We start from the raw sequence: 25990 nt of genomic DNA, 5'->3' as shown, positions 1-25990 counted from the left end.
AATTCAAATTATTTCCCCCCTCCCCTTTCTTTCTACTTTTTGGAACTATATATGATGCCTTTGTACTTTGCTGGAAGGATGTATTGTTTGGTTTTACAAATTATAAGAGAGAATTAGACCCCCCCCCCCTGTGTAATCTCATCATTGCTTTATAAATATAGCCTAAAGTTTTATATCCACAAATGTAAGGTGTTAAAAACTAAAACCTATTTTTGTATATTTAAAAAGGATGCAAAGTCCTACATTGAACACTACCAAAATAATTCAGATTTTTTTTTTACTACATGATAAGCGCTATTCATAGTATTCTGTTACATCACCACATGGCATCTTGGTAGGAAAATAACTGATTGTAATCAATTAACAGGTGATTACAATCAAATGACACAAACAGCCAATATTGGTAGGAAAATGCTTGTGACATCATGGGAATACTATTATACGATTACGTCACAGCCAAGCCCCTCCTCCTCTGCCTCCATCACTTTGTGCTTCGGTTCGTGGGAGGGGAGCTGCGTCAAGCATGCCAGAGATAGCTAGAGAAAACAGGAAATAATGGCATAGTGTAGTAAGCTATCAGTGATAGCCTTTTTTCTCAGTGATAGATAGCTATCGTATTCTCGCATATGTTGCACAGTGGCGGAGCTTTTATAGATTTTAATGAGTTGTTATAACACAGCTTGAAATGGACTTTTTCAAAATAGCTTTCCAAATTGTCTGATGATGGTGAGAGTCTCTTTGTCAGCCATATGGAATATTTGCCTATACTGCTGCGTAAAGGACATTTTCGGGAAAACGCAACATTTTCACCTATATAGTTCACTATAATATATTTATGTTCTTTATCTTCATTCCGATGTATTACTGCAAAACGTTGGACAAACATACGATTGTCAATTAGGGTTTTATTTTTGGAAAGTCGTGACCGGATACGGAACCTCTATGCTTTATTCTGGCTACCTTGACACTAGTGTACGCATGTGTGAGTGACAGTGGGGAAGTGCATCTGGCACCGCAGCCTCCCTCAGACCCCCCCAACCAGTGACAACCCAGTTAAATAAGGTCTGCCGGATAGACTGACAGACAGTAAGGAAAGTGTAGTCTGTCGTGGGGTTTATTGAGGGCAGTCATATCTATTATTTTCTCCAGTAAATCGCTAGGAACCCCGGGACCCCGAGTTTGGCGGAAGAGAAGAGAGATCGGTGTGAAAATGAACGAGAGCGAGCTCAATTCCCCGCTAGAGGAGTACGATTTCGAGCGACGTTTCGACGAAAGGGAGGCTCTGGAATGGATGCAAGAAAACTGGTAAGTCACACCCGGAAGAAAACTAACTTGATGATATGCAAAAAAATTAAATAAAAGATCCTCATCCTCGGTGGCGGGCTCCTTCCCCGGTCCATCACGTCAGCCAGGGCTGCACGCCACGCGGAACCGTCCGACACATTGTTCTCGGACATTAATTTAAACTTGTTACATCTCCTTCCGCCAAGCCGATACATTGTAACGTCTCGGTGTTTTGGTTGCGGTGGTGGTATTAAAAATGGGAAAGCCCACTTTACCCGCCTCTATTCAAATGTCCTTGAGGATGCATGATGCATGGTACGACCCATCGCCCAGGCTGGGTCTGATGAAAACTGACAACTGCATGGACACAAATACAATGGACCTAAGCTATTCTTCTAAGCTAGTCTTTGCAAAAGCAGGCTTTCTATTCACAACCACTGTTTTAAATGAACAAACAGTACAGTAATCTCAGTTACTGTACTGAATACATGTAAAATACTGTGGGCTTGGGTTACATTTACCAAAGGATTAATTATATATTCTTACATAATCTTCTACGAAATGTGCAATCAACTCAGCTCTTGTCATGCAATAAAATGTCTGCTATAGAGAGTGAGTGATTCCTCGGTCAACAATGGACTACTAAGGAAACCTAGTAAGACCACATTTTTTTGTAGTGAGGCTCACTTTCACCCAGTGCCATTGTGCGGGTCAGAAACTTAATACTGCTGTGTCTCTCTTCCAGAAGCAAGCGAGCTGTCACTGTCACAGTGACGCTCTGCTGGTATTTGACGTCTGTGAAGGCCTGGCCGAAGGTTGTGATTAATGGACTAGAGACCTGCTTCAGCATTCCTTCTGCTGATTAGTCAAAGAATGTGTCTTTCAGGTCCTTCAAGTATTCCTTTCCTTCACGGACGCTGGGTCTCTGCTGCATGTAAGGGAGTCCAGGAGGGTCTCTGCTGCATGTAAGGGAGTCCAGGAGGGCCAGATCCAAAGAGAGATGAGCGTACAGTGATCCTACTTTCTTCTTTTCTGCCTTTACTTGCAGAAGACGTACACTTCTGTGTGTGTGTGTGGGTGTGTGTGCGTGCAATCCGTGCACGCACGCACACACACAGTTTGAGGGAGTCATTAGCAGGCATTGCATTACAGCCGGCCACTACAGTTTACAGAGAGGGAGGCGTCCTAGCTGCCATATCAGCTGTCTTTGTCAGGCAGTATTAATCAATCACATACATTAACCTGGCAGCAATAGGACTCTCCCTCTTCCCATCTCTTTCACACACACGCGCGCACGCACACACACACACACACACACACACACACACACACACACAATAGCATATTACCTTACACACATCATCTCATTGCTGGGAGATTTTTCTTCTTTTTATTATGTAATATTTATTTATTTATTTTTAATTAACAAAAGGACAATAATGCAATAGTGTCCAATATTTACACCCCTCCCCTGTATTTGTATGGAGCCAGAACAGTCTCATATAGAATGAACTCTTGCAGGGTTTTTCACGAATGCACATGCTTTGTTTCGCAGTTGTATTTCGGACTCACTAATCTGTTTCGCAAATGCACACGCTCTGGTTCACAAATATAATTTTTATGCAAACTTGTAATATAAATTCAGAAATGCACACGCTCTGCTTCACAAATATTATTTTGAGGCACACTTGTAATATAAATTCACAGATCATGCATTGCAAATTGCTGAATGTGCATTTACAAACTGCTTCTCATTTGTGAACCTCTTGAGAGAAATCTGTGTAGTGAATTTTGAGACTCCCCTGACGTCGCAGGTCAACGAACTTCACCATTGGCTGATAAAGCTGTCAATGATTCAAATGTATGATTCTGATTGACAGATTCATCAGCCAATCAGGTGTGATTGGCTGAAAGCAAACACACCTGATTGGCTGATTAATCTGTCAATCAGAATCATGCCCTATTCTGAAATTCAGCGCTATTCCCCTTTAGAAGGTTACTGGTTCCCACTTAGGTGTCTGCGAGGGCTTGGTCTTAGTGCAATTTCCCCCCATGTGTGTTACAAGAACGTACTGGGAACAACCTAGCCTCAACGCCAGACTCATCAGTCATTCTTCCTTCAGAGTCTCGGGTCCGGTCCCCCTATATCCACTGCAAGCCCGGCTAAATGGCTGCACGCGATATCCACGTTATCAATCACAATAAAACTACTCACCCACGAGACAATGTTGTTATCCAAGATCTGGGTGCCATGGCACTCCCAAATAGTGCATAGTAGGGATGCAGCGGTATGAGTTTTTGACAGTATGATAACCTTGGACAAAAATACCACGGTTTCACAGACCTTTATGTGCGGACCATTTGTGTTTTTTTACAATAGCTGAAATATTCCCATACAGCCAACGTCGTATTTTTAGATGGGGGAAAGTTCAGGGGGGTCCTTGCGTTCTCCTGCTTTATCACACCCACGGTTGTAAATACAGTCAGGGACAGACAGCTCCTCTCTGCTGTGCTCTAGTCTAGGTAGGCATGCAGCCAGGGGGAGGGGCCGCGTAAGCTGCACTCTGCAAGCGACCTGGGCACTTTGTTTTGGGGAAACAGCTGATACCGTGGGGAAGGTATGACGGCAAATTTGAGTGGTTTTGATACCGTGACCTTTTCAAACCGCGGTGGTATACCTTCAAACGGAATACCGCTGCATCCCTAGTGCGTAGTTTCCAACACCGAGCCCTTTATTCACATGCCGGAGCCGATGCTCAAAATTGTAAACTGCAGTACACCCTCCCAACCACTGAGCACCGAACCGATACATCCGGCACTGTGGAGCACTCTGAAGGAAGAATGACTGATGAGTCTCACATTGAGGCTAGGAACCACCCTCACAAGCCTGTGTAGGCTTCACTGGGTCAAGCAGCAGCATCTCCTCTTCCTAATATGTATTCTGCCAATCTGGATTAGTCACCGGGTCCATTCCCAAACCCCTCCAAACATGCACACACACTTCCTCACACCAAACCCCTCCAAACATGCACACACACTTCCTCACACCAAACCCCTCCAAACATGCACACACACTTCCTCACACCAAACCCCTCCAAACATGCACACACACTCCCTCACACCAAACCCCTCCAGTACATACATACATCTGATAGATGCACCTGGCAAGGGGGAGGCCAGGCTTCACTGCAATATGCTTTAACCCGACATATTACACACTACATCTTCTAAATGCAGCTGGGATACATCATCAGTGATGTAACCTGGGGTCGTTGGGTGTTTGAGGTCTCACAACATAATACAGCCTCGCCCAGGTGACCCAGCTGAGGCTAATTACACCTCGGCTTGTATCCCAGCAGCAGCCACTCACGGATCTGACTACTTAATCTTCCTCTGCAATGTTGCTAGCGGACGGGTCCAAGAAACCCCAATCCGCTGCTGTGGAACTACTCCACAGGGACCGGAACATCAGTGCATGGAGAGTCGAGGCACTGTGGTTCTCCCGGCCGGGCTTCTCCTTCGTCTCACCAGGTCTGCATCCTCCCGGGCGGCAGGGGGGACGCCTAGAGACACAGGCCTGCACGCTGCACGTCATAGTTCTGCGACGAGCAATTCACACTTCCAGGGGATGAATGGTTGACAGGATTTCCCTGATCCACTAGGAAAAATCCATGACGCACATCCATCCTGGATTACGTTGGTGCTTGCACAGTTTTTCGGTAGACTCACCGTGGCGTTTTTGGATTTCTTCCTCACGAAAGAACCAGACTGGTTTGCTAACCCAACCTGTACCGGGTGCCGTCTCTTTCCGGCCCGTCAACTGACTTTCCAGTAGTCACCAAACTATTCTTGGTTGTCACCTAGTCTATTCCTAGGCGTCACTGGCTAGGGGGCGCCAGAGATCAACAGTACATACATACATCTGATAGATGCACCTGGCAAGGGGGAGGCCAGGCTTCACTGTGCAATATGCCCTAACCCGACATATTACACACTACATCTTCTAAATGCAACTGGGATACATCATCAGTGATGTAACCTGGGGTCGTTGGGTGTTTTGGGTGTTTCCAAACATGCACACACACACTTCCTCACACCAAACCTCTCCAAACATGCACACACACTTCCTCACACCAAACTCCTCCAAACATGCACACACACTTCCTCACACCAAACCCCTCCAAACATGCACACACTTTTTGCCAAGTTCACTGCATTTTGAACAGTAGCTCCATCACGAGCAGTTCATAATATGTTCACTAGACAAAATGAGTCTAGTAAGCCTGGCTGACAGCCTCTCATCACACGTCACAGACGTTTGATTCAAGTGGTCTGGTCTGGTATGCTCCACTCCCAGTCAGCCTAATTGTATAATATCCTTATGTAACAGCATCACATCTGTATTAGGGGTGTCAAAAATAATCGATTATAAGATGCATCGCGATGCGGACATGCACGATTCTGCATCAATTCACAAATGCCAAAAATCGAATATTAAAATAAAATAAAATAAAATTTAATAATCGAATAAAATATAATGGAAGTACATGCAGTTGTTTATTTGGATCATAATACAATGCAATTCCAAATGCACTTTTATTTTAAAAGTAGCCACACAGTGAGAAAAAAGAAAGTGAGAAAAAATAAATCATGTATTGGGAAAAAAAGTGATGCATCGATTTAAGATGCATCGAGATGCATCGATAATCGTAATTGAATCGTAGCCCTCTGAATCGTAATCGATTCGAATCGTGAGGCCAGTGAAGATTCACAGCCCTAATCTGTATAATGATTTATTTATTTTATTTTATTTATTCATCGTTTATTATTTGCTAGTAGGGACAATGCAAGTTTACATAGTAACATTTGACTAGTGTTTCAGTGTTTGACTGTGGTGATTTAGGGTTTAGCAGAGCTGTTTGGAAGTCGTCTTCTTCCTTATATTGCGGCTCGATGTGGTTTAGAGCACAAGTAGGGCCTTCTGAAGCTGTATGTGAAATCCATAGTCCTGGTCAGTAGGGCCTTCTGAAGCTGTATGTGAAATCCATAGTCCTGGTCAGTAGGGCCTGCTGAAGCTGTATGTGAAATCCATAGTCCTGGTCAGTAGGGCCTGCTGAAGCTGTATGTGAAATCCATAGTCCTGGTCAGTAGGGCCTTCTGAAGCTGTATGTGAAATCCATAGTCCTGGTCAGTAGGGCCTTCTGAAGCTGTATGTGAAATCCATAGTCCTGGGCCTCCTTGAGTGTGCAGTTAACCATTGTGGAGATTTTCACTTGAGCTTTTAGGTTTGGCTATTGTTGGAGTATTTGTGATGCTCTTGAAATGCAATACTGCTTGCCTTGTGCTTCACATTATAGTTTCTCCTTAAAATAGGATCAAACCAAGTTGAAAAACAATTTCCCCATTGGGACAGATTCCTGTGTTAGTAGAAAACGGGGAGCTCTTATAACTTTTGATGCCTTAAATTAATTTCATATCCATGTTGTAGAACAGAAGAATACTTTGTACCACCATCAGCATTCACAATAAAGCTCTACAGTATATTGTCTTTTTCTGTCTCTAGATACTGAGCTATTAAAGTCTAAATCATGTTATTATCAGACTGAGGTGAGACAATTTTCCTGTTTGGTCAGATAATGAGGCTGATCCTCCCCCAAGCCCTGTGCACATGTACTTGTAGGCTAGCAATGAGTCAGACTGGGGATGGATGCAGTGATAATTGGTGTGCCTCTTGCCTCCACAGGAGCAAGTCCTTCATGTTCTGTGGCCTGTATGCTGCACTGGTATTCGGGGGCCAGCACTTCATGAGGGAACGGCCAAAGCTGAACCTGCGTCGCCCGCTGGTGCTGTGGTCACTCAGCCTGGCCATCTTCAGGTGAGCGACAGGTGGAGCAGACTGTTTTCTTTCAGTCAGCTTGTGTCAACTGAGTGAAGCTCTGATGAAATAAGAGATGCCGCAGTGTTTCCCCTACGTATGTAGGGATGTAATGATAACCCGTGATCAAATTCCTTATGATAACCGTACCGTTTCAAATCGTCATTATCATTAAAACCGTGGTACCGTGGTTACAGTGCTTTGAAAAACATATACCGTAAATTCCGGACTATAAGCCGCACCGGTGTATAAGCCGCACCTTCAAAGTTGACTATTTTTTTCTTATATAAGCCGCACCGGACTATAAGCCGCGGGTGTTTTAATGGTATTTTTTTTTTTTTTTTTTTTTTTTTTTTTGTGTTTTGTGTTTTAATGTTTAACTCATTGAGTGCCAGCCACTTTTGGAGAACGGACGCTCCCAGTGCCAGAGTTTCAGAGCGTTTTCAGTGATTTCTCGAGGCCCACAGAATATTGTGTGATATTACTATGTAAACACTGAACACGCACAAAGAACGATGAGACTCTATTCTATCATCTGCAAAAAAAAGTTTATTGATCCCATTTTCCGTTCTTTAGTTATGAGCCGGAGAAGATAGCTTGATTCATCCAAAAACAGCAATTTTTTTCTAGAAGCTGAGATAATTGGCCTTTTGTGAAATTAAACATTTCAAGCACATCACTGACTCTGAAGCTAATCTTTTCTAATGTAGTCACACCTCAAAAATAATTTCCTTCAATAAAACAGTTTAGGCCAGGGAATTTTGTTTGGCAGAATAATATTTTTAGCTACAACCAGCAGCGCTGGCCCCTGCGTGCGCTGCTGGTTGCAGCTTCTTGCTGGTCTTGATTTGCTGCTGGTGGGCATCGGATATTCTGGCTTGCGTTTGTCAATCCTGTCCTGCTGCCTGGGTCTGTCTGGGTGTTGCGTGCTGCTCTGCGTGCCCCCCCCCCCCCGCCCCGCCCCGCCCCGCCCCGCCCCGCCCCGCCCCGCCCCGCCCCGCCTCGCCTCAACTGCACACTCCTCCTCCTGTCTGTGGTGGCTCTCTGCTGAGTTTGCTGTGCGCACAGTGAAGGGTGCGCAACATCCAGTTTTTTTACAGCGTTCCGCGTGTGTTTGTCACCGGCAACGATGCTTCCAGTTGAGAATAATAACAACTCCACGGTGTGGATGTGCGGATGTGCTGTCGCAACCGACACGGAGCGGCTCAATTGTGGGAGCAGATTGGCTGCTGCAGGCACAGCTGCAGTAACGTGCTTCAGCATATCGATGCATACGGATGCGATGCGATTTCCGTTTCCATAACGACTTCTTCTTTGTTTTTTCCTTGCCTTTCTGTTATGTGGAGAGCACTGTCGCCACCTAAGGGTTCTGTAAAATAGGTTATAGACCTCCAATAGCTACAATAGTTGTACCAGAGATGTATCAGGGATTGATCCACGTCCCACCGTCAAAAAACGCAATTGACGACAATCGTCGTCTTTGGCACTCTACGTCAGTATTTGAATTGACGACAGCTGTCGTCATTGGCATTCAATGAGTTAATTACCATATGTAAGGGTAGCTTACAGGTAGGAAGCTCCCATTTATTAACATTTCAACAAAACAACATAACACAACACCACCTGTGTTGTTTTTTACAGTGCACACAGTGTCATAGTGTCATACAGTGTGGTGAAAAGAGGGCAAGAGAGGAAATTAAAACTTATTATAGTTATATAGGATTTATAGTTAGAAAGAGTGCTAAAAAAGAGAGATTTTTTTTTTTTTTTTTTTTTTTTTGAAAAAATCCATAGATAAGCCGCACCGTTATATAAGCCGCAGGGGCCAAAAAAGGCCAAAAAACGGGAAAAAAGGTGCGGCTTATAGTCCGGAATTTACGGTAGTTCAAGATAAGTCTGCCTTTTATTTCATATTTCATACAGTTCAAATAAGACTTTCTGAGCATGACCAGTTTGACTTGTTTAAATTTAAAAACATATAGGCCTGTAATTCAAGTCTGCCTTATTTCAATTGGTTTTTAGCCCTAGTTGCACTTCTGTTGCACTTTTTTGTTCATTTGAGGTTTATAACAGTGCATGAAGGCATTTTGTATTAAATTAACTATTTTTTGTGCAATAAATTTGAGTGGTTTAAAAAAAAATCTGAAATTTGGGTCGCGACTTCATGACAAGGAAAATAGTGGGTCCTGAGGCTACACCAGTTGAGAACCACTGATTTAGAGAACTACATCAGAGAGGATAGGGCAGCATGATTTTCTTGCTTATGGCCTGGTGAGGTGGTGAGGCGGTTATTTGTGGGAACATAAAATGTGGTGTAGTTAGTCCTCTGACGGCAGAATGGTCTGGTATTTAAAAGCAGAAGTTCCTCTAACAGGAAGGGACCTTATCTTATTGCCCATTTCCACCGCTGGTATCAGCGCGGCCCCGCCCAGCTCGTCTAGCTTTTTTGTCTCATTCCACCGATCAAAAACGTGGACAGCCTGGGTTGAGTCGGGGTTGAGTCGTGCTAGTTTTGGTCCCTGCTTTTTGAGGTTCCAGCACTGTGGACACGGTACCATACAGTAGGGATGGGCATCGAATTTCGAATTTTCGAATAATCGTTGTTATTATCAAGGTCGACTTTTATTATTGAAATTCGAAATTCGGGAAAAAAAAAAAAAAAAAAAAAAATTTTTTTTTAGTGAAATGTTGCATTGTCTCCCCTGATTCTAAGTATAGTCAAATCGCTTGGTTTGAGCAAGTAAAACAATTTTTATAAGCATTTTAAGCAAGGTTTATGGAAAAATGAATGGCGGATGAAATCCCATGAAGAGGGAGAGGGGGTGACTTTGGCACCCCTTTGGCACTCAGACCTGAGCCTACTAAATATTTAATGAACCACTCATGATTGTCAAAACTGTTTTTTATTTTCGAAAATGTCAATGTCATGTAACATGTTCTTTACTTCAGTGGTGCAATGCTTGTTTGAGCTAAAAATCCACAGCAGAAGCTTTTTATATTAATTAATAAAGCCGTAGACTTAGAATCAGGGGAGACAATGCAACATTTCACTCACACAAAAAAAAAAAAAAAAAAAAAAAATTTTTTTTTTACATTTTTTATTTTATTTTCGAATTTCGAATTAAATTCGAATTTGGCCAGCGAATTTCGAATAGTGTTTTTGCTAGAAATGCCCATCCCTACCATACAGTGACGTGAAAACACTGCAGATGACTGATTGGTCAGGCAGAATCGTGTTTACTGTATCTACTGTCAATACTGGATAGCAGTTTAGTGGGGCTTACCTTCTCTTCTGTTATTTCCATCAGTCTTTTGTGTTGCTGCCTTTGGCTCTGGTGAAATAAAATGGATCTCCTTGTTCAGCTTTAACATGACGGTGGTTTTCAATTGTTTTGAGAGAGAAAAAGTCCGCTCCTCGGGAAGCCCTTTGTAGTTGTGTGTAACATCCACGGTCTTGCCTGGTGAGAGGCCACCGGGGTAGCGGGCTGGCTTCCCTTCTCCCCGTAGCGCAACTCCTGTCCCCCACGCAGCGCATGCATGTGCGTTTGAGTAACAACAAAGTGATATCCAATCCATTCTCCTAGCCAATTTTCACATTTGCCCATGTACACTGTAGGTCATTTAGAGGCACCAGTGTAGCCCATAACCAGTTTAAAAGTTCCGTGTATGGATTTAATTTTAACGTTATACGTTATAGGCTACTTCGGCTATGGGCGGAGGACAGATATGCGGTCGCTATGACGACCAGGTGTGGGCGGAGGCGAGTAAACTTGCTATGGAAACAGAGTCTATATCAAGTACAGACGAGTAAGACCAGGTCGAGTAGAGCTGTACTGTGCTGTTATATGTGGTGGAAATGAGCCATTATTGTAACCAGCATAATGGTAACTCAGTGATTCCAAAAGTGTGGGCAGCGGCCCACTGGTGGGCCATGGAGGTACTGCAGGTGGGCCACGAGTGGTCTGCCAACACTCAGGATTTTCGTGGACAATCAAATGGCTTTAGCAGGCAAATGTTTCAAGCTCGAGTGAAGATAGATGGATATCAAATGAAACTAGAAGACCTAAGGCATCCATTGGTACCAAGCATGGCATGTGAGCTTGTCGGAAAGGGGCCAAAATAACGCTCCAAAATGTAGGCAAAGTTTTGTTGAGGGAAAAACTATTTCAAAGTGGTCCCTTGACCTCTCAGCTCAATTTATTATCTAAATGAAAATAGGTTGAATGGTACTACCCACGAGTCTCCCCTTTACAGATAAGGTATTTTCTAGTGGTGGGGGGGGGGGGGGGGGATCGATTCTTAGATGCATCGAGATGCAGACGATTATGAATCGATTCACAAATGTCAATCGTTTTTTTTACATTAGTTGTAACGTGATGTTGACAGAACGAAAAGGCGGAACTAAACTGTGAGTGCGAGGCAGCGCCCGGACAGTTTACGTCGTGGCGCAAGCAAAACAAACGCATGTGAACATGGCAGAACATGAAATCAGACACACAATCACAATCAGACACACAATCAGACAGTAGTAGCTACCAACCAGCCAACAATTTAGCAAGCAATGCTATTAAGGCATCCACCCAACTCCAGGGATTCCGCGCTTTGGAGCCGAGGTACGTCCCATCTCGCCGGTTTTTTGCCGACAGTGATCCCCAGAGCCCAGACTGTACAATGAGACCAAAGCCCAAGTTATGGACTCACTGAAGAAAGCGCTAGGATAGCTCTAACAACGCACATCATCACTGACCACTGACAGTGGCAGGCAGCTAGTGTCTCATGTACTCCAAACAAGAGTGATGAGTGACTGGTGCAAATGTGGCGGGGCTGTTACAACATGTAGAAGAAGTGATTCAGAATATGCTGAAGTGGAGTTAATTTACTATAGGATGCTGCTACAGACACAACTGGCACACTTGTTTCTTTTCCTGTTGGTTCTTTGCAATGCTGGGAAATATGTTGGCAGATGTAACCTTCCAGTTGACACATCTCTTCCATTTGCTTTGTCAATAAAAGGTAATGGAAGTAAATTAATCTGTTTATTTTAATTATGGATCATTGCAATGCAATTTAAATTCACTTTATTTTAAAAGTAGTAAACATAGTGAGAAAAAGAAAGCATGTATTGGAAAAAAAAGATGCATCAAGATGCATCTATAATCGATGCATCTCGATGCATCGATAATCGTTTTATTCACCTTATTCACCACGCCCACTTTTTCTCTCTTCCGCGTTCAACGCAAACGTATTTGTTCTTCCGGTTCAGTGCTAGTTGCGAAGGCCACTAGTGGCTAATAATATTAGCCACTAGTTAGTTATGTTATATGGCAGTAAAATGCCACTGAATGACCAAATTGATATAACCGTTAACCATTTCGAGTAACACTGATTCCATACGGATCACCAGCGTTAGTTTGTTGTTTATAACGTGGCTATATTCATAACGTTTCTATCTCGGATGCGTTATTTCGAATCGCACATAGGTTACGCAACCTAACATAGGTGCGCAACCTAACGTCCACTCCACTAACGTCATTTTAAGAGCACAATATTCCTGGAATGCAAGTTTAACTAAACAGTTACATGTCCTCTGCATTCTACATAAAATTAAGATATTACGGGTTGTTTTATTTTGTATGTTTACATACGTATTGGCCAAGATATGTTAGTTTATGGGGGAGTAATTTTGTCACTTTAGGAGCGGACTGTGCGCAGCCATCTTGCCTGCGGAGTTTTTGGCAAGTCAAAACGGAAATACTATTACAAAATGACGTAATGCGGAAGCGTCCATGTGTGGGCAAAGAATAAGGTGAATAATCTAATCGTAGCCGTCTGAATCGGAATCAAATCGAATCGTGAGGTGCCTAGAGATTCCCACCCCTAGTATTTTCACAGCCTAAATAGCATTAATCAATTATGTGGATTGATTTGAGGTTCCGTGGCTCAATGGCACTACCACTGCCAGATTACTATAGGATTTACATCTCACCCATGGCACTGTAAGACAGTTTGAATAAAAGCATCATCAACCAAATGGAATATGTTATGGTCTGTTATAAGCACTGATAAGCATTTTATAAGCAAATACATAATGAATAATGTAGAGAAGTCCTGTGTATTGAAATACCTATAGTAATATTAAAAACCTCAATAGGATGTTTTAATATTTTTAACTTCCAGGTCACACAGTCAGTGCTTTCCATATCAATGTTTACAGCAGTGGCTGCCGGTGGGGGGCCTGCTCACCTAGTACTGGCAGTTCCAGTATCAGTTCGTCCATTACACTGTCTCATAGATACTGCACTTATGATTGGCTGGCCATGGCTGTTTGGATAAACAGGACAATCACATGATCATGATTGCATTAGCCTAGCTGTGGGAAGCCACCCGTGCTGAAATGAATGCAAGAGGGAATGTGCTGTAAGAAATTGATCTACGTCAGAAGCACATTCCAAACGCGCTTCACAGCAGTGCTGTGCACTCAAAGAAAGCCCAGGATTCATGTCACATTTCACAGCAGTGCTGTGCACTCAAAGAAAGCCCAGGATTCATGTCACATTTTGCACAATGTAAATCTAGTGATGCTGACACAATACACAGTATTAGCCAAGGACCCTCTCCTCCATCTATCTACCGTATACTCCCATCCCATTACATTAAGAGAGAAATACTGCTTGAATGTTAAAGAATGGCACAAAATGGTCTGGATTTTCTCAACAGCATGGCAGCAAAACAACAAGGATACCCTAAACATCATTTATATAGTGCTTCCATGAAAGCTTGCAACTGCTATGTAATAAAAAAATGAATTACTCATATTATTTCTGCCGTTTAGCTGAGTGCTGTGTCGCTCGAAATCCTCTCTACACTGCATTTACGTCAGCCCTTTAGAATAAGATGGCTGCATTTTATTTACACGTTATTAGCTGAGAGAAGTAATACCCTCGAAAATTATGCAATTTAGATGATGTTCCTCTTGAAATCCCATTGCCATATGAAAACCAACCCTTGAATATTTACGGCATCTGCTACTAAAGGTGAATATACCTTAAGTGTCATTATGTTGAGTTTTCTTTCTTTACCTGCTACTGAAACAAGAGTCGACAGTACCAGAGAGACGGTGCCTGCATGTAAGCGGAGCCAGAATCGGAGAAGAGTTTGTCGACATTGTGACCCACTTGGCAGGTGACAACAGGCAGGGCCGGTGTGGTGTCCTGAGCAGCGTTTCCGTTGTCCCGTAATTGCAGGACATTGGCCTTTAAAATGAATCAAAAACCTGTAAATTAAAATCTGCAGGACACCGTGTCCTGTAAATTATCTCCCGACGCAATTAATTGTAACCCCTGGTTAAATCCTCCGAGTTAAAGGAACACTCCGCCCATTTTCAACCAGCTTTGTATCATTAGAACATCAGTAGTATATCAGAAAACTGTAAACTGTTTTGAAGTCGGTCATTTAATTTGACAGTTATTGAGTGTTAAAGTGTGGACCAGTGACATCACTGGTCCACACTAACTCAAATTAATAACTCATTAACTCAAATCAACTCTCAATAACTGTCAAACTAGATTACTGTTTTGAAGTCATTCATCTAGTTTGACAGTTATTGAGAGTTGATTTGAGTGGTTGGGAGGTCGCACAGCTCGCATGCTGTGCGACCTCCCAAATATGTATGTTTGGTTTCCACAGTGGATAAATATCACAAATTGCAGATGAAAACAAACGTCCCAGCTGTTATTGTCGTCTTTGTGGCCAAAACTGTGTCTGTTGTGCATTTGCAATCTACTGTGGTGTTGTCACAATACCAAGATTTACCAGCCGAAGTGTCACGATAACGGGTAGTATCACGATAATGGGTAGTATCACGACACCGCGGAGAAATCGTTATTTTTGTTTTATGAATGTGCAATGTATTTACCTTCACAAATTATAATGTTGGTCCGCTACGAGACTTGGACAGTATGATAACCTCAAGCAAAAATACCATGGTTTTCACAGTACCTCAGGCACCTCTCAAATGTGTTATTGTAATATATATATACAGATCCTTTCCCAAAAAATTGAATATCATGGAAAAGTATGTTTTTTTCCATAATTCCTTTCAAAAAGTGAAACTTTCATAGATTATAGATTCATTACACGCAAAGTGAAATATTTCTAGCCTTTGTTTCATTTTTCATAATTTTGGCCTACAGCTCCAGAAAACTAAGCTGACGCTGCCAGATGGACGGTTTACCAGAAAACCCCCAAAACAGTATTTCAAGAAATTAGAATAGTGTGAATAAAATCAGCAGTTACTTCTCAGTTATGACTGACTCCAGCCTCAGTCCACTCCCTCTGAATCTCCACCACATTTTTTGAGTGCTCTAGTTTTTGTAAGAATTGTGTTTTTAACACATTCACTGCCAGACATTTTTTTTTTACTGTAGTTAGCTTCTGCCAGAGGTTTTTTTTGAGGATTCTGGCTCATCTTTCAAGACCCGAGGATTCTTTTCTGCTAAGATTTTGTGAACACACAATATCTCAAAAGAACTAATAGAATGTGTGCTTTCTCTGTCTAAAAGAGTTAGTTTGTAGAGTTAGTAGTTATGTAAGCATTAGCAGTTGAATACAGCATGGTTTCAGCGTCAGAAAAATTATTCAGAGATAAACGGCTTTTTGTGAAATTCGATAGAACAGTCACTTTAACCATTCATTTTTGGCATCAGTAAGAGTCAAACATCTAAACAATAGTTTTGAACAGTAATTTCCTCCATAACAACAGGAAACCCCCCTCTGCTTCCAACTCCTCCCTCCGTGTGTGTTCTCCTCCTGCCTCCCTGGCTCTCCAGCGGGCGTGTCACAACAAAGTTGCTGCTGCCTGGCTGCTGCCTGTTTGCGCGGCCGCTGTTTGAGGAAGTCTGGGTGGACTCGCTCGTTTCGTGGAGTTTTGGTTGAGAGCTTTGATGCGATTCTGGTCATATTTATGCTGCGTGTTTCAAAGTGTGCATCCAATCTATTCTTGGAACCCCCCACCGTTGCCACCGCTGTGCATCAGCGCGAAAGTGAAAGCGTTTTCGCCATCAATTTTACAGTATGAGAACGGCTTCCTCGCGCTTTTCCCTCCAGTTTTGGGTCGCCTCTTTCTACTGTGGAGAGACATGTCGACACTCAGTGGGTCGGTAAAATAGATTATACACATTCAATACCTCCAATTCTGGTGTAGGAGACGTAAAAGGGTTAGATCAACGTCCCACCGTCAAAAAAAATTTTTTGATTCTGAAAACGTGTTAACACGTCGTTGGCAGTCAACAGCTGGATTCTGAAAACGTGTTAACACGTCCTTGGCAGTGAACGTGTTAAAAGGCTAAAGTTTGTGACTCAGGAAACATTAAGTCCGAACTGTCTTATTTTTCCAACATTTACACAATGATTCTTATAATAAGAATTGTATTGTTTATATTGAAAACTGTGATAACTAGCCACTCAAATGAGAGAAGATTCTGCATAATTATGCATTTCAATGGATATTTGATGTGTTATGACATGGTGTATGCTGATATGATACTGTTGCTAATGTGTTTGCATATGATGGGTTCTTTCTTCAGTATCATCGGAGCGATCAGGACTGGCTGGTACATGAGGCACGTCCTCACCACCAGCGGCTTCAGACAGTCGGTGTGTGACAACAGCTTCTACAGCGCCCCGGTCAGCAAGTTCTGGGCCTATGCCTTTGTCCTCAGCAAGGCCCCAGAGCTGGGTAAGGCTTCCTCTGTGGTCTCTCCTCACAGTCCTCTGTGCCAGCATCAAGACATGGCAGCAGATCACTGTTCACTTGCACAACATAGATATCTACAAAGAAAGGTTGACATGAAGAACAGTCACTGGACAGAGTGTTATGAGTTTAGATGACATTTGTACATCTGTCACCAGCAGGTTATGATGAAACTGCATGTAATGGTGACTAACAAATGAAGGAAGTTGAGGTGAAGAAATGTCCTGTCAAGCACAAACTGTTGATCCAAAATGACCTAATTTAAATTGAAAATCTTAGGTGTTTTCACACACAACATGAGAGTAGTAGTGATGTCATGATTGTAACAGGCTAGGCCGGGACATGCAAAGTAGTGAAAGTACAGACGTAAAAATTAACCTTGAGTGACCAAGTCTTTTTTTCTCTTGAAGCATTTCTCTCTGAGCACTTAAACCTTCTAGTGGATCTATATTGATCAGCAAACTATTAGCTAAAGAGGGGTGCCTGTGGATGGTGATGCTCTCTCCCGTTAGCTAAATCTATTAGCTAAAGAGGGGTGCCTGTGGAGGGTGATGCTCTCTCCCGTTAGCTAAATCTATTAGCTAAAGAGGGGTGCCTGTGGAGGGTGATGCTCTCTCCCGTTAGCTAAAGCTATTTGCTAAAGAGGGGTGCCTGTGGATGGTGATGCTCTCTCCCGTTAGCTAAAGCTATTAGCTAAAGAGGGGTGCCTGTGGATGGTGATGCTCTCTCCCGTTAGCTAAAGCTATTTGCTAAAGAGGGGTGCCTGTGGATGGTGATGCTCTCTCCCGTTAGCTAAAGCTATTTGCTAAAGAGGGGTGCCTGTGGATGGTGATGCTCTCTCCCGTTAGCTAAATCTATTAGCTAAAGAGGGGTGCCTGTGGATGGTGATGCTCTCTCCCGTTAGCTAAAGCTATTAGCTAAAGAGGGGTGCCTGTGGATGGTGATGCTCTCTCCCGTTAGCTAAAGCTATTAGCTAAAGAGGGGTGCCTGTGGATGGTGATGCTCTCTCCCGTTAGCTAAAGCTATTTGCTAAAGAGGGGTGCCTGTGGAGGGTGATGCTCTCTCCCGTTAGCTAAAGCTATTAGCTAAAGAGGGGTGCCTGTGGATGGTGATGCTCTCTCCCGTTAGCTAAAGCTATTAGCTAAAGAGGGGTGCCTGTGGAGGGTGATGCTCTCTCCCGTTAGCTAAAGCTATTAGCTAAAGAGGGGTGCCTGTGGATGGGGATGCTCTCTCCCGTTAGCTAAAGCTATTAGCTAAAGAGGGGTGCCTGTGGATGGTAATGCTCTCTCCCGTTAGCTAAAGCTATTAGCTAAAGAGGGGTGCCTGTGGAGGGTGATGCTCTCTCCCGTTAGCTAAATCTATTAGCTAAAGAGGGGTGCCTGTGGAGGGTGATGCTCTCTCCCGTTAGCTAAAGCTATTTGCTAAAGAGGGGTGCCTGTGGATGGTGATGCTCTCTCCCGTTAGCTAAATCTATTAGCTAAAGAGGGGTGCCTGTGGATGGTGATGCTCTCTCCCGTTAGCTAAAGCTATTTGCTAAAGAGGGGTGCCTGTGGATGGTGATGCTCTCTCCCGTTAGCTAAATCTATTAGCTAAAGAGGGGTGCCTGTGGATGGTGATGCTCTCTCCCGTTAGCTAAAGCTATTAGCTAAAGAGGGGTGCCTGTGGATGGTGATGCTCTCTCCCGTTAGCTAAAGCTATTAGCTAAAGAGGGGTGCCTGTGGATGGTGATGCTCTCTCCCGTTAGCTAAAGCTATTTGCTAAAGAGGGGTGCCTGTGGAGGGTGATGCTCTCTCCCGTTAGCTAAAGCTATTAGCTAAAGAGGGGTGCCTGTGGATGGTGATGCTCTCTCCCGTTAGCTAAAGCTATTAGCTAAAGAGGGGTGCCTGTGGAGGGTGATGCTCTCTCCCGTTAGCTAAAGCTATTAGCTAAAGAGGGGTGCCTGTGGATGGGGATGCTCTCTCCCGTTAGCTAAAGCTATTAGCTAAAGAGGGGTGCCTGTGGATGGTAATGCTCTCTCCCGTTAGGGCTGGGCGATATATCGAATATACTCGATGTATCGCGGCTTGTGCCACGTGAGATGTAGAAATGACTATATCGCGAACATTCGAGTATAATTGTCACGCATTGTTTATAACTTAAGCCGCCGGCATGACTCGCTTCACGTTTCCTCTTGCCAGCTCTCCCTCTCAAGCGAGAGCTCTGTCACACTCAAAAGGGAGGGGGCAGGGCTCGACGTTAACTTTTAAAAGTGGTTGCCGGAGGGGCAACCTGGCAAGAGCTTTTGGTTGCCCGAATAAAAATATGGTTGCCCAATTTTAGTCGCTTTATATTTTGAGTAATTAAGATACTATGCAGTCATAAGCCGGCTTAATAATGACGATGTGACAGAAAAGTAAGTATAATAATCTATAGTATAGTATAATAGGCCTATTCAGTGTGCGCACCGGGTGTAGTAGTAGTAATAATGATAATAATAATAATAATAAATTTGTGTCATTTCGTTTTCTAAACAAATCTTATTTTTTGTTTTTATAATGCATTTGCACTGAAAGGATTTAACTAATATTTGTGAACTTTCATTTTCATATATTTTTCAACAGTTATTGTTCATATTGTGCTTAATTTATTAATTAAAAGCGTTATTGATAATTAAGTAGCCTACCCTCCTCCAGGCCCGGCTCCAGACCCAAGTTACAGAGGGGGCCTGCCCCTAGCTTGGGGGGGCCAAGCTACCCAAGGGGGGTCCGGGGGGATTCTCCCCCGGAAGAAGATTTTGTACATTTTAAAGTAAAATTCGTCAACCTGGTGCATTTGAGAGCAAAATGAAGAGGCTAAATCTGTGAAGAACTACACACATCTCTAATGTGTTGTGACTTTACAAATAATTAGGCCTAAACAATTAATATTAAGTGTATTTACACTAGGGGTGGGAGAAAAAATCGATTCACCTAAGTATCGCGATTTTTAATGTCACGATTTTTTGGATCGATCTTTTATTCCAGAATCGATAATCGCAAATTAAAAAAAAAAAAAAAAAAAAAAAAAAAAAAAAAAAAAAAAATTTTGGTGCTTGCAGTCAGGCCACTCACTGAACAGCAGGCTAGGCGCCGCCTACTGGTTTACTAGTGGTTTTATTACTTTATTAGTTAGTCTGAAGTAATAATTACACTTCAGGGTTAAAGTGGGTGCATCTCATTGTAAAATTGGACTTCAAACGGCCCAAATCTGGCTTCAAACGGCCCAAATTTCACGCGCGTTGGCCCATATCGGCCTGGCCTGCTTGGTATCTAATGCCCGGCCTGAATTATGATCCCAGTCCGCCCCTGTTTTTAACTATATCGCCCAGCCCTACTCATGATATATAATATACAGTCTCTAGTGTATGATTCAACTTTTCCCATGTTCTAATCTAGTGTAAAAAAGCAAACAAACTGAAAAAAGAAAAGAAAAAAAGAAACAAAAATCGCAATAAATCGTAATATCGAATCGCAATAATCGTAGAATCGCAATAATCGTGAATCGCAATATATATCGAATCGGCACCAAAGTATCGTGATAGTATCGAATCGGGAGATAAGTGAATCGGCACAGCCCTAATTTACACATTGTGCACAAATTGCATTCATTGTGACAAATTTACAATAGTTAATATCCAGCCAGAATCATTGCAAATGGATGTTCAAAGTAACAGTTAGCAATAGCATTGAGTTAATCAATGCCTAATGACAGCCAGATTCCATGTTAAACTTTAAAACAGAAAAACGTTTTTAGCAACAAAAAAAAAAAAAAAAATTGAATGGGGGGGCCAGTTTGTTAAATGGGGGGGCCCGGCCCGGTCAGGCCCTGCCCGGTCAGGCCCGGCCCGGTCAGGCCCGCCCCTAACGCCGGGCCTGCCCTCCTCATGTTCATTCAGGGATACTTTGATGACAGTGGTTTGGGGCCCCCACTCTGATGTTGCATAGGGCCCCAAAAGGCCCAGAAGCGGCCCTGCAATCCCCCTCTCTCTCACCCCGTATGAGAGGCTGACAGGCCAGGGATGCAAATCATTTCTCAGCACATATACGCGGTGGTAAAACGTTTTTGAAGGATGTCCTGGTCGAGGTGTATGTTGTAGGCTTGTTGTAGGCTACATGCTTTGCAGTATAGCGTTATGCTGGAATTATGCTTGAAGTTTGGGCTGTCGCACGGAAATGAGAGACACTGAATCTTGACGAGGAAACGTGTGGAGCGTTTATACACTGTGTGTGGGTTTCTGCTCGCGGAAGTGAGCTGGAGTCTTGAAAACTCCACTTTGTCCGCCCAGCCGCGTCCACGTAGTTACACAATTCGGGGTGTGCACAGCCAGGCGAAAACCGTCTGCACAGCAGCCTTGTGGAGGGGCGCGTCTGCTGATTTAACTAACTTTTCCGTGTGGACACTCGCCGATGCGGGAAGCATATGAGACCTAAGCGCTTGTTGTAGGCTACATGCTTTGCAGTATAGCATTCGTTTTCCGTCCCGTTCAAAGACGCACGGGTATTTCACCTCAATGACAATTTCCTCGTCCTTTGTTTCTGTGCGGGGCTGCGGGCGGACGAGGTTCTTCTTGCGTCTTGCAGCCGCTGTGATTGTGTGCGAGCAGCCCCACCTGTCCCAGTCAGTACTCGTTAAACATACCGCACGTGCAGCATGCATCACGTAGGTTCCGACTGGTAATTAGTAACATCGTTTCGATTGTAACAGCAATAAAATGTCACATATATGTCACTCACAACAAGTATTAAAACATTTATTTGGTGTATATTTTGCTGTTTGCTGCTGTACATATTTTGTTGCATGTTAAATCGTGGTTGCCCCTGGGGCAACCAAAGACCGAGAAATGGTTGCCCCATGTTTTTTTTGGTTGCCCGGGGCAACCGGGCAGCCGTTAATGTCGAGCCCTGGGGGGAATCACATGGATACGTCAAACGCGTCAAACCGCGTCAGACACACCCGTCCTTAACCTATGTCTTAACCTATGTGCGATTCGAAATCACCCGTCCGCACCAACCAACCCAAGCAGGCGCAGTTAGCGAAACATGGCCGCCTCCAGTGTAGCTGTTGACAGTTTCAAATGATAACAAAACAACCACTATTGCGATTTGCAATACATGTCCCGCAAGGTTTCTGAGATTAGGGGAAAGTCTGAGCTGGCGTTACGCTAAACCAAACGTGGGGATGAGGCAGCGGATTTGTTTAGCGTTAACGTTAGCTGTTGTGGTCGGGGCTAACGTTAGCTAGCTGGTTAGGCTACCTAGTCGCAGGGGGGACTGCCCCCTAGTCCGACACCTGCAGGGCAGCGCTCCACAAGCTTGTTGTGACCAAAATCCCCGCATTTAAAGCACTTCATACTCCCAGAGCTGGCGTAAACTAGTGTCCTCTAGTATGAGAGTGGCGTCAGCGGAGGACCAAAATGCGAGACTCATTAGCCAATGAACAGCCAGGAATGGGTCTCGCGCTACTTTTGCATGCTAAAATAAAGCCGATAATGTACAATTTGATTAATTTCAAGGGATGAAAAACCCTTTCAAAGTACAACACTGTCTATTTTGTTGCAACTGGACAGTGCTGCTTTTTTTACTCAAGAGTTCCACTTTCTACTTCCTGGAAAAAAACTGGTCCATTGGAGTGAATGGAGATGTCGGAACTCTTCTATTATACGGCTCTGGCGTAAACCATAGAGAACCTCATGCATTACTCAAAATGAAACATCCAGGGTTTGTCTCCAAAAGCAACTAACGCTAATACGTTACATGCAAGCTAACGTAGCTAGCTGCAGGGCAGTCATGATCTATAAGGAAAACGAATGCGCACATAGCCTACATACTGTAAAAGTCAACATCACATACGTGTATTTTCTTTAATCTAGACTAGAGGCATCATTTTTCAGTCAAAAGTGAAACGACACAGATATGATGGCGTATACAGTGAGGCTTTCCCCACTATAGAACTGGCCCCAATGCAAAATTCAGACCGCTTATATGTTGCCGTCATGCCAATAAAGCCACAGAGTCTAAATGTAATTTTTTATGTTTTATCTGCAGACTAAGCAGCTAGGCTTTCGGTTCTATAAAAGCCATTATTTTTTGTATTGACTATTGAGTGATACACTTTACTAAAACAATCATATTCAGAAGTGTTGTTTGTGTTCACAGTGATGTCAGATTTGCTTAGGTCAGAGCTATGGAATATTAAATCATCCATCTTTGCTCACTATCTGCCCTTTCTTCTTCTTTTTTACCCCAGGTGTGCATAAAATACAGGTTAAGAACTTATGGAAAAGTCATGGAAATCCATTGGTCAAAATGTGTATGAACCCTGAAGGGTTAAATTGAGCATTTATGAGAGATTTCAAAAATATCGAGATATATATCGTGTATCGCGATATAGCCGAAAAACATCGCGATATTCTTTAGAGGCCATATCGCCCAGCCCTATCTCCCGTTAGCTAAAGCTATTAGCTAAAGAGGGGTGCCTGTGGAGGGTGATGCTCTCTGACTCCGTTAGCTAAAGCTATTTGCTAAAGAGGGGTGCCTGTGGATGGTGATGCTCTCTCCCGTTAGCTAAAGCTATTAGCTAAAGAGGGGTGCCTGTGGATGGTGATGCTCTCTCCCGTTAGCTAAAGCTATTAGCTAAAGAGGGGTGCCTGTGGATGGTGATGCTCTCTCCCGTTCTGCACGCTCGTCTACTGTCTTCATGCTCGCTGTCATACATAGGCTCCATTGCCATGGTAAATGGAGGTAGATGCTGAGGTGGCAAAAAATCCATGAGTGTATGATTGATGATACAGAATGTTTCCTCAGCAGCAGACAGGAAGGACATCCTATCTTATTTTACAACAAGGCAGGCTTGCAACAAACTAAAGTAAGCCCTATAAATCAATAAAGAGTAGAGTTTTAAGTCTTAAGGGGTAGGGCCGGGTGCCAGATAACCGTACATGTGAAGATAGAGGAGAATGGATATTCGGCACAGCGCCCAATATTTTATTGGATACAGAGTGATATAGAGACAATTTAAGTTACACTGGCTTTATTTCATTTACGAAAAGTAGCGTTGTTTAGTCAATAAAATAAAAAATGTAATATTCTAGTGTGCGGATATCCATTCTCTTCTATCTTATTAACCACAATTCCCGTTAATTTATGCTGATAGTGCAGTTAGCCCCGTGAATGCACAAATACTGTATGTGCGCTTTTGTGCTTGTGACTGGTAATGATTTCTCTCTCAGGCGACACAGTGTTCATCGTGCTGCGTAAGCAGCGCCTCATCTTCCTGCACTGGTACCACCACATCACTGTGCTGGTCTACTCCTGGTACTCCTACAAGGACCAGGTGGCAGGCGGAGGCTGGTTCATGACCATGAACTACCTGGTCCACTCCTTCATGTATACCTACTACGCCGCCCGGGCGGCCGGCCTGCGGGTGCCCCGCCCCTTCGCCATGATCATCACGACCAGCCAGATCCTGCAGATGGTGATGGGCCTGGCTGTCCTGGGCCTGGTGTACCGCTGGCTGCACGAGGTGCGCTGTCCGTCTTACGTGGACAACATTGCGTGGGGAGTTCTCATGTACCTCAGCTACTTGGTCCTCTTCGCCTCCTTCTTCTACAAGTCTTACCTCAAGGGCTCCCCCGGGGGGAAGGGATCCAAGGCAGAGTAGGCGGCTTTGGCAGACGGCAAGTCTGTACTGTACAGTCTGTCTGTGCTGTCTGTACTGTAACAGTGTTGTCTGTACTGTACAGTGTTGGGGAATGAGTGTGAGTCACCCGGCTTGCTGGTTGCTCAGTCCACCTCGAATTGTGATATTTTCACTTGACTTTTTATAGCCACCGGTAGCGCAAAATGAAAATATGACCATGCATTTACAAAACACACAATATAGGAAAGATATATTAGGAAAGAGGGGACTTGGGAACCAGTACATGGTCCTCACACTTTGATATGTGCTCTGGTGAATAATAGTAGCCTACAGAAAAGGTTAATGAAGGTGATAGAGGAATGACTAACATAATACTCACTCCATTTAACCCATTGATACCTGATGCAGCATTTGCGTGTATATCCCTCATTTGTGTGCGTATCCCTTTAAGATGCGGTTCGCGGTCTTAAAGGGATACACACACAAATGCTGCATCAGGTATCAATGGGTTAATTGATTTCCTTTGTTTCTCAGACCATTCGCTTGACCATTGTGAGAAATAGCCATATGAAGGCCAGAGTTTTGGCAAAGGTCAGTTCACAAACGTTTGTCTGCATGTTTGAATGAAGAAGGGAGTCCATTACAGAACGTGATGCACACAGGAACGCTCTGAACTGGGAAGGAAATAACCGATAGTTTTGAAGAGTGTTCGGAATTGTGTCACTCTAGCTAGCACAAATGCGATTCCCGTACATACAATTTGAAATATGCAAGTCTGAAACTGTGCAGTGCAAACGGTGTGTTCACTTCTACTGTCACCTCACAGATGGGAGACCTGATAATGGCTTCAGCATGTTATTCTCCTATAGTACTGCTTATAATAAATCATATAGCTTTTATACAGCATATAAAGCTGTCTGGCTGCTGTAAATATGTTAATACACAGTCCTTAGGTGTATTAACAAAAATCAACATAAATCTAATGACAAATATACACTGTTGTGATTGTTATACAGACTTCAGACTTGCTTTTCCAAACGCAAAGTGTGCTGTTGCACGTAACGCACAAGCACCTTGTCAAGTGATACGATCTCTTGAGTGACTTGGAATTCAGTAAGACAGAAACATTCCTCACTTGACAGTTGCCAGTCTTTGTATGTTTGGCTGAATACCTGCATGTAGGCTACCTGCACGTAGGCTACCTGCACGTAGGCTGCATACACTTCTTCACCCTTTGACCAGAGAGAGGATAGCGTGAGAACCATGCAGGCTGATCTCCCTTTGCTGGCTTGTCCCTTTACCCTTTTCAGTTGTGAAGTCATGTTTACGCACTGAGCATATTCTGCCTTCTTCACCTCAACCTGCCACATATACATCTATCTTCACCTCAACCTGCCACATATACATCTATCTTCACCTCAACC

At 43.5% G+C, this 25990-nt stretch overlaps 1 protein-coding gene across 1 annotated transcript; it reads left to right on the top strand.

Annotated features, from left to right (window-relative positions):
- Positions 1–1210: 1210 nt before the first annotated feature.
- LOC310774814 (very long chain fatty acid elongase 6-like) lies at positions 1211–24779 on the top strand (the record flags this gene model as incomplete). Its single annotated transcript, XM_083634954.1, has 4 exons — positions 1211–1305; positions 7028–7159; positions 16744–16895; positions 24157–24779. The coding sequence occupies 4 exons, from the start codon at positions 1211–1213 to the stop codon at positions 24585–24587; spliced, it is 810 nt and encodes a 269-aa protein (XP_083491080.1). The 3' UTR covers positions 24588–24779.
- Positions 24780–25990: the final 1211 nt, after the last annotated feature.

This window comes from Poromitra crassiceps (genome assembly GCF_964638095.1).
Source record: "Poromitra crassiceps genome assembly, chromosome: 4".
In the NCBI taxonomy this organism is placed as follows: domain Eukaryota; kingdom Metazoa; phylum Chordata; class Actinopteri; order Beryciformes; family Melamphaidae; genus Poromitra; species Poromitra crassiceps.
This window is presented reverse-complemented; position numbering and strand designations above follow the sequence as displayed.